The following is a 15,620-nucleotide window of genomic DNA, read 5'->3' on the forward strand; positions in this document are numbered from 1 at the left end:
TCAGCAGTACTGTGGCGTGGAGTCACGCACTGTTCCACCCGCAATGTACAGAAGAGGCTGAAAACTCTCATGTCATACAGTCAAACTGGCCTTGCTCTGACACCCAACCATTCTATCTACCAGATTACAAAAATAAATAAGAATAAGACCAGGCCTGCACTGGCACAAGCAAGTACTTGTATTTTAAACAAATAATTTCTTGTTCCCTTCTTTCGTCTTTACATGCTACAAATGCTGCAGCCTTTCAGCACCCTTTAAACATTTTAGAAAGGATGTTTACTACCAAGTAAAACACAAATTGCCTCAGTTTTTCTTGCAGATGATTGCCTTTTTTTCCTAATCTTTCAGAATGTGATTCAAGAACTCTAATTTTCCTGCTTTATCTTCTGGGGGTTGTTGTTCTTTTCAAAGGTAACGTGGTCTAAAGAAGCTGAATGTGTCACATTGTTTTGTCTCAGCATTTCTATGTCACAAATTGCTCTATTTGGGCATGCACGCTGACATCCTTGAATGATGTGCTTCATACAACTTCTAAAGGTCACTCTGCCACAGCAGTGCTGCAAGGAAATAGTGACCAGCAATATCCCACCAGTGATATTGTTACACAACAGCCTCTCTGGCTTCAAGCTGGTGTCCAGGGTGAGAAACAATGGCAGAAGAGTTTCCTTGTTTCAAAACTGCTAATAAGCAAACAAAGTGCAAGAAGGTTTCTTTGTTTTTTTAGTTGGTGGGGGTTGGTTTTGGAAGAACTGTCATTTCAGGCTGAGTCATACAAGGTGCAGGATGGAGCAGACTTCTTTTTGGGAGTTCTTTCTGTTTCTGGACTTACAAAAGTCATGTTCAGAAAAACACCTGATGGATGCAAGAGATGGTTATGCTCCTTTTGTTCTTAGCTATTCCTTGACAACATCGTGGCCTATGCTGTTTTTTGTAAGGGAGGAAGATATTCCTGAATGACATCTCTATTGAGATGCTATTCTGGGATTTCCTTTCCAAAGTCTTCTCTCAACAGGTTCTGTCTGTAACTCAGTTATTTCTGTACTTCTGACTTTATTTAGTAGAGATTAACCTCTTTTTGCCCATAAGGTGCAAAATGTAGATAATTCCTTCCTGGTTAAGGGTAATCACTGCCTGATCAAAACCTCGCTTGATTTTACTGGGATTTGAATCAACCCAAAGAACATCAGCTTCTAATTATTCTTGTGGGAACTGCAGCTCTTCAGTGCCTGAGAGATCAGATCTTTTAATAAGGATCACCATTTGAATTAGACCAGGACACAAAGTAAGAAAGAATTTCATCTTAGTTCAGCGCATTCAACGCTTTTTAGAGGGATCACTGCATAATTCTTCAGCTACTCTTCCAGTTATTGGTAAAATGCCCATGAGATTTTTCCATCCCCTCTGTTCTTACATTACAATGTTTTTTGGCACATCACCTTTTGTGCGATTTGGTGTCCCTCTAAAAATAAGCAACAAGCTGCAAGCACTTCATTTGTGGCTCTTTCTTTCTTTGTAGCACTGGCACAAATTCTTACTACCCTGCAGTAATCTGATTTTAATGTGCTTCTCGTCTTTAGTCAGTGATGCCAAAGGGCATAAAGACTCTTGTGTCTTAAACCAAACAGAAACTGACATAAATTCAAGGTTTAATATGACTGCTGATGATTTAATGGATTTGTTAGCTTCTTTAAACACACATCCTGCCCACTCCTTGAGTAGTCAGTGAAGACTTCTACAGTCAGAATCCAACTGTAAAGGTAATCTTGCTTTGAACACTTGACCACTTCCAATTCTATTCCATAAGAAGCTGACCTAACATATTTCTAAAGAAAAGCAATATCTTCAAGCTCAACATTACCAGGATCAATTAAGTGGAAAAAAATGAAAACAAAATCCAGCACAAGATTTTGTCAGAACTTTAGAAAAAAAGTATAGCTCAAAGAAATACTTCTGTGTTTCTGATTTTAGCTAGGACCAGGAATAGTTTATAACATTGGAGCATCCTTTGCAATATTTATTGCAGTAAGTCTGTCGTGGGAAGAATAATGAAAAACTGGAAAAGACATTGTGTTCAGGTTTCCCAGACTGTACAAGCACCCTGACAGATCCAAGGCATCACAAAAGTGAGATTCAGCTTCTGATCTGCTACGTGAAAAGGAATGAATGGACACAGATAACTGTTACTGCTTGCACTACATAGCACTGAGCTACTTAATTCGAGATGCTTTAAGCTTTTCACGTGGTGAAACCCAAAGGTTACGTGGGGAAAAACGTATGATTTTTGTTTTAAACTGCCTAATTTTGTAACTAAAACCTTTTTTTTTTGTCAGGTGATTAAAATTTCAAGGGGGACGTGACCCCCTCTTTCCCCTTAGCTCTGTGAGAGGACCAACGAATTTGTGCAGTGCTGTTTCTGTGGTTTGCCTTGGAAGAAATCAGCTTGATTCAATGCCTCTCTCCCGAGGCTGAAGCAGATGGGAAACGTTACAATGCAGAATGGTACATGTGGTAATATCATTTGTATATTCGGATACCTCGGACAAAGTCAGCCCCAATATAACTCCATGGCCACAGTGAATTTACATCAGAGATGAATAAAGCAGTAGGGGGTCAAATTCTACACTAGCATAAGTGCCTGCACAATTTTATTGTTTTCCCTGTAATTTCAGAAGCTGGAAGTAAATGAAGGGTTTGGTTCTTGTGTTTCATATTCCTGTGAAGGATTAAACTACTCTGGCATATTGTCCAAAGAAAAAGAGTCATATCTTTGGCTGCCAAAAAAATTAAAGATATTTGTAATTTAGGAGGTCACGGGGGGATTCTGAATGCATAGGGCATCATTAACCTAGTTTCATCTGCAAAACAGTTGTATCCATTCACTCCTTCTTCCAGTTTGTACTAATTCACCCCGCATCCATTTCAGACAGTTTGTTGGATATGGATGGCAGCGCTCGAAATTCTTCCTAATCTGCCTCATAGAGGGTATTAAATGGCTATTTGTACACTGGATACAACGTTCTAATTGTCAGCTTCCTAGGGCTACCAAAGTGAGTATTGTGAGGGTTTTCTCAGGGTACCAAAGACAACTTTCTTAATTTTGGGGCCACTTTTAAGTTTCAAGACCTATGCCTGGCCATTTTTCAAATACAAAGACTTAAGGATCTCCCTAACTAATTCCCTGGTGAGGTGAAAATTCACACTCTTGGTGCAGTGTAGAATCAGTAGAGAGCTGACTTTTTATTAATATCAGAGGTCAGAAGCCTTACTACTGAAGTGGCTGCCTGAAGTCTGGCACAGATTTAGCTCTCCCTGCTCTGTACAGCAACACCAGCTGGCACAGACTGAGAAAAAACAGCAGTGCATAGCTGAGGAGGGCTAGAACATCTTCAGCAGACACAACCAGATCCTCCACAGTTTATCTGCCACAGCCCTTAAAAGGTATGAGTGGAAGAGCCAGAGCCAGAGAACACCTGATAAATGAAAAGCCTCTGTACTGTTTTGTTTGGTTTTTCTTTGGTTCTTCACTGAAAGATGGTTATATCATTCTTTCTCTCAGCTGCTCTAAGAGGAAAATAATCAGTTGATCTTGAAAACCTCTCTTCTTTCTTTTTTTTCCTCCCCTTCCTCCGTATTTATGCTATTCTGTTCATACCAAAAAGAGGGATCTACAAAGAGGACCACCCTGCCAACAGCTAAGCCACCAACAGGCTGAGAATATTGTGCAAAGAATCTTCAAAATGTCTGAGCAGATTTCAATTACTCTTTTCAAAGATTTGCAATTCCCACTACACAGCCCATTGTTTGCTTTCACTAGGACATTCTTCTCTTAAACAGCTGGCACAGAATGACTACTGCTCTGCAGGGAAACAAGCAAACACCATGCAGTAGATTTAAAGCCAAACACAGAAAAGATATAATTTTTTTTTCTTAAAAAAAAAGAGCCTCTCATGAGCATAAAAGTGCTTCCCGAGAAAATATGAATCCTATTTTTACTGTTTATAGCTCAAGAAGGCATGGGGGATGTAGTTTATTCTCCTTTGATGCTCAGGGTGGCAATTACACTGAACATCAAAGGAACAATGAGCAGGGCTTCCCATAATTCCCATTAACACTGTTGGGGTGAGCAATTGTTCTGTCGTGTCTGTTTAAAAACAAAAAGAAGAGATGCAATTTTGCTCTTGCCTATTTTCCTAAAAGAAAATGGAAAGAAGGAAAAGAGAAGCAGCAGCACAAAGGGAAAGAAGAGAGAGAAAAAAAAGAGATGTTTGCCTCAGACAGCCTTCTAATGCACCGACTGGTCACTGGGCGTGAACTGCAGGGAGTTTCAGTGGGAACTAATTATGTCCAGAAGTTTTCCAAGAACTGCCAGCACTGAACTGCTGTGGGAAGCAGTTTCCAGACACAGATCATGCTTTCATATCTACTGCTTCAAACGTGCAAGGGATGTTCCTGTGATTCTGCCGCCCTTTGCAGTGCTGAGCTCGGGAATAAAGCGGTGCCTGAAGGTACCACAGTGGCCCACAGAAGGTTTGCACATGGAATAAAATCTTTCATTGCCTGACAGGAGGGAAGAGATGCCAGTGCCACCCTCGAGGATGGGATGCACAGGGACTGAAAGAGAAATCCAGCAGCAGAAAGGGCTGGGTCTCCTGTTGTTATGGTGAAGGCAATTCTGGTACAAAGTCAGCTAAACTCTTAAACCTACAAGTCCCATCCCTCATTCCCTAACAGTCATTGGGGTGCCTCTTTAGCTGTAAGAGAAGACCTAGGCTTTCAATATAAAACCCCCACATTCAGCCTTAAGATATATGAATTTCATTATCCTCACATTCTCCCTGTTCAGTGTCCTGTGTGTTCTTTCTCCTCCCTGGCAGACACCTCTTCATGGAGCACTTGTGTGAATCAAAGGAAGATGAAAATGCACAGACATTGCTAAAGAAAGCACCATTTTCGTCCTCATTCTGATAGTTCATGTTTAAATGAAGGGTTTGACGTAAATGAGGGAAAATGGAAGTAGTCTCTGAGTTAATCTGAAAGGAATCTCCTCTGCTAAACTAAACAAAGCCAGAAGTCCCAGAGCTGAAGTTTATCCAAACTAAAGCCAACAAGCGGTTGTTGTTGGAGGGGGTTATATCATGTTTTCCATTGTCATGTTGACATGAAACAGGCAGAGGCTTCCACTTTGCAAACTTGGAGACAAGACTGGCTCTGAAGTGAAAATAAATAAGAGCAGTGGTTGAAAGTAGGTTAGGTTTGCTCAAAGCAAAATGGAAAGAACCTTTCCTATGAAATACAAGATGAGAAAAATACCGACTGCTTGGAAATATAAATTTAATTTATATTTATTATGCTTCTGTGTGAAAGATGTGTTCCTCTACAGTCAATGATGGACCTCATTCCTCCAACATTTAAGACAGGATAAGTTCACCTCTCTGTCTCTCTGTTAAGATTTTCTGACTCCTGTAAAATGTAAATTTTTACTGCTTATGGATATTAGCAGTTGATTAACAATAACCAGGAGCAATGCAAGTATTAATATCAGAAATTGTTATGTAGTCTCATAGCAGTGTGAGAAATATTAATAGCATGGTCTCCACACATACATATAGAAATCTTATTTCCCTGAAACATAAGGCATCTGACGGTGCTGAATGGAGAAAGATCAGGATACTCTATGAGAATTCCTTATAGATTTTTCCAGTGACAACACATCTCTCATCAGGGAAGCCATAGAGGGGACAGAAAGATTCAATGGAAGAAAGAAAATCCATAGAGAAGGAGTTGTTGTGCAGCAGTAACCAAGCCAGCACTGGTTCCCATCTCTGGGAGCAGCATGGTCACAGAAAACCAACAGCAGAGAGTCATGATGGGGCATCTCTGAAACAGACTCCATCACTGTGACAAGCATGGCCTAAACTGCCTTCCCTCCAGGAGGAATCCACTGGATCCCCTAGGCTGGAAATGGGCAGCATGCCGAGGTCCAGGAGTTGCAGAATTCTGCTGCACCCCTCCATGGTCCCCTCAACCACCTGACCTGAAGGGGTGGAAGTGAAATAACACTTCTTGTACCTCTCCTGCAGAAGGAATCACATCTGTGCCCAGTTCTCCTTCTGTACAAGGAATGTTGTGATGGTTACCTTGAAGGAGAGGTAGGCTGCTAAAGTACTGCAGTAGGTAAAATGATGACACTAAAGTTTTTGTTCCATTTTGCCAAAACCCAAAGTCAGAATGCCTCAAAACTGTAGACAGGTGGTAGGTACTGAGCTCTAAACCATGTTAAAGTCACGCAATCTACAATTTACCAAGCTGCTACGGGGAAGATGAGCTAACAGTTGAAATGCTGAATCAGAACAGATTTCATTATACCCTTTTCAAGTCTAAGTTTCATTTTTTTGGGTGCTGCCAATAGTAAATTGAATTTTGCTCCATCACATTGAACTGCAATGATGTGGGACTCTAATCCAGTTACTTCAAGACCAAAAATACCCATTTTGTTAACAACACCTCTTTGCCATTGCCAACAATGTCCCTCTATTTAGCTGAGATCTTTTGCCTAGTTTCTTAAACAAGCAAGAATAAAGGACAGCCTAATCTTGAGTATTAATGGGTATGACCATTGCACTGATTTCTAATTCTGTGGGGTTTGATGGTTTATTACTTCAATTCAGCAAATTAAAACTTGCAACTGTAAGAGCTGCTGTGGCTTGTGCTCTTCTCCAGACTGTGAACCTACCAGAAAAACACCAGGAGCGATGCTGTTTTCCTGGTGCCCACCAGGCTGGGAAAGTTATTGCTTTGTTATTGTTAGCCCCTACTGGTAGGCTGAACCTTTCAACTCTGAAGAGATTGCTTTTAATCCAGAGTGCTAAATGACAACCTGTACAGCTAAATGACCCTCGGCACAGTGTCCCAGTCATGAAGCTGGGTAGGTCCCATTTTCTGCAGATTTTTGATTAAAACAAGGTGTGGAATCACAGAATACGCCAAGCTGAAAGTGACCCATCAGTCCACCTCCTGACCCCATGCCAGACACCCTGAGAATCCCACCATGCTCCTGAGAGCATTGTCCAGATGTTTCTTGAACCCTGACAGCCTTGGTGCTGTGTGAACAACATTATAACATAACTGGGACAATGCCTAACGTCAGTCTGGTTTCTCAACCAGTCTGTGAAACGAAAAAAAATTATATTAATTCACTCCCTTCTTTCTCTTAAATAGCATTAATAAAGGTAGCACCCAGCTGTTGTGCAAGGCTGGCATCAGCCAAGAGTTTGCAAGTGACACCTGGCTGCCTATTTCAAACCTCAACATTTGGGCAGGAGCTGGAAGAGGAAATAGGATCTGCTTGTAATCTGCAGCACTGAGAGCAACTGTATCTATTGTGACTGAGGCATCAACAGTAATATTTGTGCCAGAGACAACACCCTTCTACCTCTGCTTCTTCCCCCTGTAATTAAGCAGTGGATGTTTCCAACTCCACCTCCTCTTTTTAAAAAAAAAATCAGTCTATGTAGATTTGGTGATTTGGTCTCCACTCAAAAATAAATCTGGGAAATAATGAAAGGGTTATATAATAGTCTCATTTTCCTAAGGCTAATGTGTTCCAGGGATGTGTGATATAAAATGTGTTTATGAAATTTGTCATATTTCCAAGAACATATATATATTTAATGTTTAGAGGGGGTGGATTCCCCAGGCTTTCATTTAGCATGATTTTTCCATACCAGAAAGGAATGTTTCAATTTTCCTGAGCACAACCTTGTCTGCCATGGGCTCACTAAAAAACAGTTAGGAAGAATGGAAGAAGAGGAGTAGACCCCTGATATTTCATTACTTCACATAGTCCAGATTATTTATGATGGTTAATTACCTGCTGGCACACAGACACACATCATCTGCTTTTACTGTCAAAACTCTGGAGGAGAGCTTTTTCTGTGTTACCAAAAACCTTTGAGGAATGATAACTCTTACTGTTGTTAGCACCACCCTTAAATTGGCATTTTATCAACCAAGAACACACGTGTGCAATGTTACATGGAGCTATAACTGCTAAGCATGACAGTCTGGGAGTCTCACAAAAAACCTGCATCTTCACAGTACCCATCCACTTCATAACCTATTTAATCCTTCCCAGTTAATAGAAGAAGAAGTAAAATGGTCAAGTCAGCTGTTTACAAGTTTTCCTAAAACATCACCCTTTTATCAAGGATCAGAAGTGGGTGCTCAGAATGAAAAGTCATTTGCATGCTGCCTTCTGGAACCTACATGTAATGGTTATATTTCGTTTCAAAGCTGTAAATTGTGACTGAGAGTAATATGAAGGGTCAATAAGTCTTTTCAGAGGTATTTTAGTATTCAGTCATTACCTCAGAAATGAGTTTCCTGACCAAACATCCAAGATAATACTTACATTACAAGGAAAACAGTAAATTACGTTAGAGTGAAAAATTATCTGGAATAATGCTGAAGGGTTTCTGGCAGTGCCCTCACTCTGCTTTCACAGCAGCAGAGTTTTCCTGATGACCTCAGTGAAGTTCCTCAAGGACTGCTGGGTGTATCTACAAGAAATGTCCCACTCCAGGTGACTGAGGTGTCCTTTAAGCATTGCAGATGCAGCTGAGACAGCCCCAAATCCATCTAACTTCACTCTTGGCACTCACGTAAGGGGGCTGGGGATGTGCTTCTCTTGTAGTCAGGGGAAACTGCCAAATATCTCCAGTCTGTCTAGCTAAAATTTATTCTGTCTTCTGGAAGTAGCTGTCTAGGTTGACTACAAACTCAAGATAAACGGGATGAGCGTATGCTGCAAGGCCAGCAAACGCTTTTCACAAATCCTGCTGGCTGGGAAGAGGGTGGATTTCTTTCCTAAAGAAACATTCCAAGCTCTTACACTTTTTAGTAGTTGAACATGCAGAATGTAGAGGTGCCTTCAAAAGGTGGAACTAAGGAAATCAGTTGCTGGAATCTGAATCATCTGTCGTGTCTGAAGCCCCAGCTTTGTGTCCTGTCATCCATCAGAAGGCATTTTATCTTGACCACGGTCAGGGCTTGAAAGCCCCTGACAGCAACCTGAGAGCCATCAGGAAACCTGGATTGTGCCAAGGTGATTTCACCTGCTGGCTACAAACACCCTCCTCGTGTGACCCAGCTTTTGGCCACGGGAGTCACAGAGTGTTCCTTGTTCCACAACACCCAGATCCCCAGCTTTTGAGAAGGTTTAGCCTGAGGCTGTACTCAAATCTCTGTTCCAAGCTATTACAGCAAGACAAAGAAACACACAGCCCAAGGGTATATCTGACTATCCTAAACTTAGTGTATACTGAGCAGTTTCCTTCATATCTTGCCAAGCCTTGTCTCCTGGCAGGCTTTTCCAGGGAAAATTTTATATTGACTTGCATTTGATACTAACCATATAAACATTTTTCTTGACAAGAGAGAGCATTTTAGCATGTCTGGAAATTCTCTGTTCAGCCGTGGAAAATTTGGTTTCCCAGCCCGTTGCTGCCCTGCACGTGAGTCAGTGATGCCAATAATCAACTCCCTCAATTCAGTGGTTATTTTCTGTGAGAAAAGCACATTCAAATGTGTGGAAAGAAGCATTACAAAGAGAGGAGAGAATCCAATTTTTCAAGGCATAACTAGTGATTTATCAGTCTCTCTCTCTCTCTAACCTCATCCCTGTAAGTAGTATGGAAGTTAGCCCAGTAAGGAAATGTTACAACACCATGAAACAGGAATGTGGCAGAGAAATGAGAATACTCCTTCACACTTTGTTTGTATATAGAGTTCTTCTGACCAAAATTTACCATTTCTTGAGTCAAATATGTCTTACACCTCAGAAATGTCCAGGGAAATTACTAGAGTGAGGGAAGGAGACCTGACACTCAGAAGGGATTTGTTTGTTAGGAGAAAAAAAATTAATGTTCCTTTTTTTTTTTTGTATTGGATGGTCCCTTAGTCCTTATCCTTCTGAAGAAAGTTATATGAAAGTACACATAATGCATGTTAAACACACACAGTATGTGTATTATCTGCTGCTGTAAGCAAAGTCACAGCACACATTTGCTCAAATTCCATAATCTTCACTGAATTTTATAGTCTTTACTGAACGTTACTGGGGAGAGAGTTTATATGCTGGCCAAGCAGAAACAGAAAAGCCTCAGTTCACAGTAAATTATGTTTGCTCTCTACAGAACATCTTTATATGCATTGTTTTTTTTTTCATTTTTGCTTTTAAAGATACTTAGGCTTAGCCTGTGTCTGTGCTTGGAGAGGAGGTTGGTGTCTGGGCACGCTGCTGCTGCTGCAGATGTTGCCTGAACTGCTCATGCACGGATCCCCCTGAGCTCTGGCTGCTCCACTGCCTTCTGGTGGACTCACAGCCACCCCCTCGGCAGAGGGGTGCCTTTCCAGGTGTGATGAGCCAGAGAAGGATTTGCCATGAAATGGCTAAAGTGATCCTTTTTCGGGATTTGTGTCATACAGAGCAGTGTAGGGTGTGGTTTCAAAGGCATTTGGCTCTCCTCTTCAGCACTCAAATTTCTTTGGCTGCTGCTTATCGAGTTATTTGTAAGGTTATTCGTTGCCTCCACTGCATTGCCAGTCTCTCATATTCTCATGTAAGAAAAAAAGTCTCGTTTTAAGGACAGTCTGGTTTACAATGTCTGGCAAGCAGGAACAGAGCACGTCCAAAAAAGGTCAGATGAACTTGTGGAATGTCATCTGTTTAACTTAAATACTCATACCACACTTATCTTCACTCTAAGTTGAATTATTGTATACAAAGTACTTTCCCCCCACTCTGAATTCCATGTTCACTCAGTTTTTGGTGTTCTTGCTCTCTGAAAACATGCACACACATACTTGCATGGACTTCCAAATACCATCAGCTGCTAATCAGTCTCATGAGGGACTGAAACAGCCTGCAGATACCCAATTCAAACTATTGCAACTGAGGGAATTAATTTACCCTCCTGTTCTATGCCAAAGTAAAAATCCTGTAAGCTGACATATTTTCAAATATCAATCTTAAAATCTCCTTCATGAAAACTGGTTAGAATTTTCGGGCTTTCTTTTCTGCATGCAAATTGTTTAAAGAAACCCCCTCGCTGCCAGTGGAAAACAAACAACTACAAAGGAGAGGTTCAAATAAATAAAATAGCTGGAAGCAAAGACTTAATAGCTTGTGACAAAAAAAAAACTTCCAGGCAGCACAGAGCTAACAGTTAAAATGTCATTCCTAGAGTTAAAAGAAATAGCTTAAAATCTCTCCGGTGTCTGCAGCAGGAAAACAAGTAAGAACAAGAACAAATGCAGCCAAGGCAGACAGCGCTGTACAGTGCTTCTAACTGTAAAGAAAGCAAAGCAAAGAGAAACCTTTGGGATGACAGTGCAAACCCCTGCAACTTTCAGCTTCACCATGAAATGCCTGGCTGCTGAATTAGTGAAGGAAAAGTGTCCTGGTGAGATTGGTGAATGCACATTTCTTACAAGCGACTAAAATTATTGGTAAAAAATAAAAAAAATAATTAAAAAATAAAATAAAAACATTAAAGCATAAGAAGCTTGAATTACTCACCGACTTGTTGTGCCAAAATAACTGAGGGTTGAAACACGGCAAGAATGAGCAAAGTTACTTTTTGCACAGAGCTCATCATGTCTAAATATTAGACATGAGACTCTCTGTGCAAAAATAAAAATGGGGGAAAAAAAAAAAAATCTATTCAAAATAGCAACATCGGTTGTTCCCTGCCCTTCCAGCACCGGGCCATGTACAGAACTCAGCCACAAGCATTCCCCAGCTTTGGCCTTAAATAGGAAAAAAATTGGCTTACTTTACTTTTCCACCCCCTTGACTGAAACATGAGAAGAAGACCCATCCCCTAACAGTAAATGAATGATTAATATTTCTCTTGGCTTTGCAGAAGAAGAAAGTCAACTAAACAAGATACACAGCACATCTGGAACTTTTGTGTGTGTGTGTGAAATGCATGCTGAGGCTGTGTCTGAACACTTAGTGTGAAAAAAACTGTCCCGTGGTAAAGCCTCTGGGGCAAAGCACTTTTTCATGTTAACCAGGATTTTTAATTGTTAGTGCTCCCTCTAAAAATATAAAAGGTAAATAAATACCTGATGTGGCTGCACAAGCTGAAAGAATCCCAGAAGTGGAGGAGCAGACCTGGACATTTCTGCTGATGAGCAATCAGAGTTAACAAGAGGAAGGACTGAAAATCACAATGCTTCTGTTCCAGTACTTTTGCCACCATTTCCACCTTGCAACATGATTTTGTGTGATCTGGGGAGAAAGCAAACATTTAAAAAAAAAATTATGAAGAGATCAAGATCCCAAATCAGAAGAACTAATCTCTCAAAGTAAAACTTTTTGAATAGTTCAGTTTGATGCTGTCATTACAACATTGGAAAGGAATGCAGAACAAGTACCACCTTTTTCTTGCCTGTTTGCTTCTTGAACAAGAAGGTATAGCTGAGAAAAAAAAAAAAAAAACAAACAAAATCTTGAGACTAATCCATTTTAAACCTAGTCCTTTCTTTGCTCCATGCAAAACTGTACCGAGTATAAGATCACAACCCACAAACTTATTTTCCAAATCAGATGGCTTAAGCAGGCTTGGTTATGAATGTAGTTTTGCTGGCAGTGTAGTTTTCAGTGCAAGTTTGGGATACTTCAAAGTGAATGCAGAACTCTGCCACAGAGGACACCTCTGCTGAAACAAGGACCAAACTAATTGCTGCTCTCAATCCATCAACGTGATCCAGGTCCATTAACTGTAGAGGTGCCCATTCATTTGTTCTTATTGTTGCTGAGATTACAGTGACCCAGGAACCAACCATCCCTCCTGTCAGTAATTCGTGAGCACCATGGACTGCCATCCAGAAAAAGGGACCCATATCCCTGTATGCATCACAAAATAAGAGCAGCCTGAGGTGAACATTTAATCTGATATATGCTGGGTCTCATTTCCAAACCTATTCGTCTGAGATACATCTGCACTTAAACTGAAACACGCTCTTCTGGTGGGGTCACTTGAGGTGGAAGAGGTTGAAGGAAGTAGGAAATAATAAATAAATAAATAAATAAATAAATAAATAATAATAAATAATGTGATGTCACTTTCAACACACGCCAAGAGTTTCTTCTGTGTCTTAAATACTTACAAGGTATGAATGGCTTGATATATCTCAAAGGAATTACACACCGTTTTCTTTCATGAATTAAGTACCTTCCAATATCCCACGCTGTCTGTGTTGCAATGGCAGAAGTATTTCCTGTAGGTTTGGGTTTTCATGTCCAGTATCATATCACTTAACAGATTAGATTATTTGGTTTATAACATTCAGGTAGCTACAACCAACAGAGATAAATGCCTCCTGTTGAGCTATCCTGGAATATACTTCAAATTTTTATGCACGGGTCTATAAGGTTTTCTCCTCTTTTGGAGTTATGCTCAGGACATAAAACAACAAGAGATGAATTCAAGATAAATTCTAGATTTATCCCTTTGGCACTCTTCAATAGAAATGCACAAGCAGATCAAACACTGGATACAAGCATTCTCAGCTATGGAATGAAAATTAGACTAAATTAAGTTTATCAAAAAAATTTCATTTTCATGAAATATATGAATGCTGTGTGATAGGTGTTTGCATTTAAGGAAAAAAAGAAGATAAGTTAGTTCATGGTCTTTGACTTAAAGCCACTTTCTTCTTGAGTTCTGCAAAGTTTTCAGCCCATTTGATCACAATAAACATTTCTCCACATTTCTTAAGTTTAACCTTTCAAAAATAAACCCCGCTCTTGGTGACTTCCTTATTTTCACTAACAGCTTTGCATTGTATGTTATATTCTAGTCTATAGTTAGATTATGAACACAAATTTATCCATGATTTGCCATAGGCATTGGAGTATCAACACTAGTCCTTGAATTTGTACAGAAATGAATCCTGAGGTAGAGAAGCATAATCCATATCACTCAATGATTACATCCCAGAAAAAACAACAACCTGTGGACCTTATCTTCCTTGGGTTCTGCAGTATATTTGCTCTGGTAAAACACATAACACATAGCAAGTGTTCAGCCACACCAGAATTTCCCATTTAGTGCTACCTTCCCTAAGCGGTGGTTGTGAATTGATTGTATCATTCTAGTGTAAAACACTGCAAAAATTGCCATTTGCTGTCATGAGTAAATTACTTTTGACTGGCATTTCCCACTTTCTTCTAATGATATGGCCTGAGCAGACTGTGGCACAGCCACTTTCCTGGAACATCCATGGACACTTTATGAACAAAGGCTGCCTTTTCACATCCTCTGCATAGAAACAGCCCCCCTAGAAACCAAACTGTCTTGACTCCTGTGTCTTGCAGGCAGCTTTGGATTATTTAGTAAGTAGCTCTTGGTTAATACTCAGCTTCCTGGGGATGCAATGTCTCACCATCTGGACTGAACTGGAAAAAGTACTCATTGTACTTTGGAGCATTTTTAAATTGGAGCACTGTAAACTGGAGCATTTTTGATGAAGGGCCTTGGAATAATTAGTTGTAGAAGATACTGAACATATTTGTGCTCTACTGTAGATACCATGAAAGATCATCTACCACATGCAGATCAAAACTATTGACTAATCTCTATATCAGATGACTGGAATATTCATGCTGCTCCTCCAAGGTGGGGTTGCTTGTGCCTGTTTGAGTCTTGTGTTAGTGGCATTCTGCCTCAGAAAGACAAATGAGAGACATATTCCTGCATATTTATCAGGTGACTTCAGGTCTCCTTCCCTGAAAGGTCAGTCCTCATGCAAATGGTATAAGGGTTACCTTTAAAAGTTCTGATGTTCTGGTCTGTAGAACCAGCTGGCAGCTCTTCTTTGTTTCCAAGAGACCTTAATCTGAACAAAGAGCCTTCAGATTTTGTCACTGTAGTCATCCCTATGTCAGGAACAAGATATTTATTTTTTGGATTTTAATGATAGTGAAGAACCTCCAAATTTTAAAAGGAATATGTAGCTTCACAGAAATAAAGAACTGCAAATGGTGCAAATAATGACAGAAGGCACAGTGGGGGAGAGAACCTAAAAGAACAGCTGAATTTAGAGCCAGAACACAAAACAAACAACCAAAACCCCATGCACTTTTTAACCATTCCCATTTGTGAGCCAGAAGAAATGCGAATTATGACTGTTGCTTTAACAGACAATTCCAGGAGTTAAGGTAGCCAAGTCCATGAAATGGTTTCATTCTTCTCCCGTTTTTCCATTTTCTGAACTTCTATCCTGAGAAAATGGGAAATCAGCTTTTGAGATCCAGCCTCTTGTCCACATGGGCTCTTTTTTCATCTGTGCACATCCTCAAGGTTTCCACACACAAAAATCCTCCTTTTATTTTATTTTTTTTTCCAAAGTCCTGTGCAGATTAAATAAAATCCTTCATCTGAGTCATGTTGGGAACTAACTGTGTTACAGCACAGCTGTGGAGGCTCTAAAGGCAGAGCCAACATTATGACTGCACATGGGTGAAGCAGACAGCACCCACAGCATTTTCTCCTCACAGCAGGAGGGACATCAGCCAAAGTAGTTTAATGACCTTTGGGTGTACTGAAAGC

At 40.3% G+C, this 15,620-nt stretch overlaps 1 protein-coding gene across 1 annotated transcript in view; it reads right to left on the reverse strand.

Moving 5' to 3' along the window:
- COL3A1 (collagen type III alpha 1 chain) overlaps positions 1-11,772 on the reverse strand; it is a 50,030-nt gene extending 38,258 nt beyond the window's left edge. The window contains exon 1 of the mRNA XM_050339946.1: positions 11,579-11,772. Within this exon, the coding sequence (XP_050195903.1) occupies positions 11,579-11,657 (79 nt within the window). The 5' untranslated portion in view covers positions 11,658-11,772. The remainder of the gene's footprint in view (positions 1-11,578) is intronic.
- Between the last annotated feature and the right edge of the window lie 3,848 nt (positions 11,773-15,620).

The sequence above is a fragment of the Myiozetetes cayanensis genome, unplaced genomic scaffold (assembly GCF_022539395.1).
Source record: "Myiozetetes cayanensis isolate MyiCay16 unplaced genomic scaffold, myiCay2020 scf9, whole genome shotgun sequence".
NCBI classification, from domain to species: domain Eukaryota; kingdom Metazoa; phylum Chordata; class Aves; order Passeriformes; family Tyrannidae; genus Myiozetetes; species Myiozetetes cayanensis.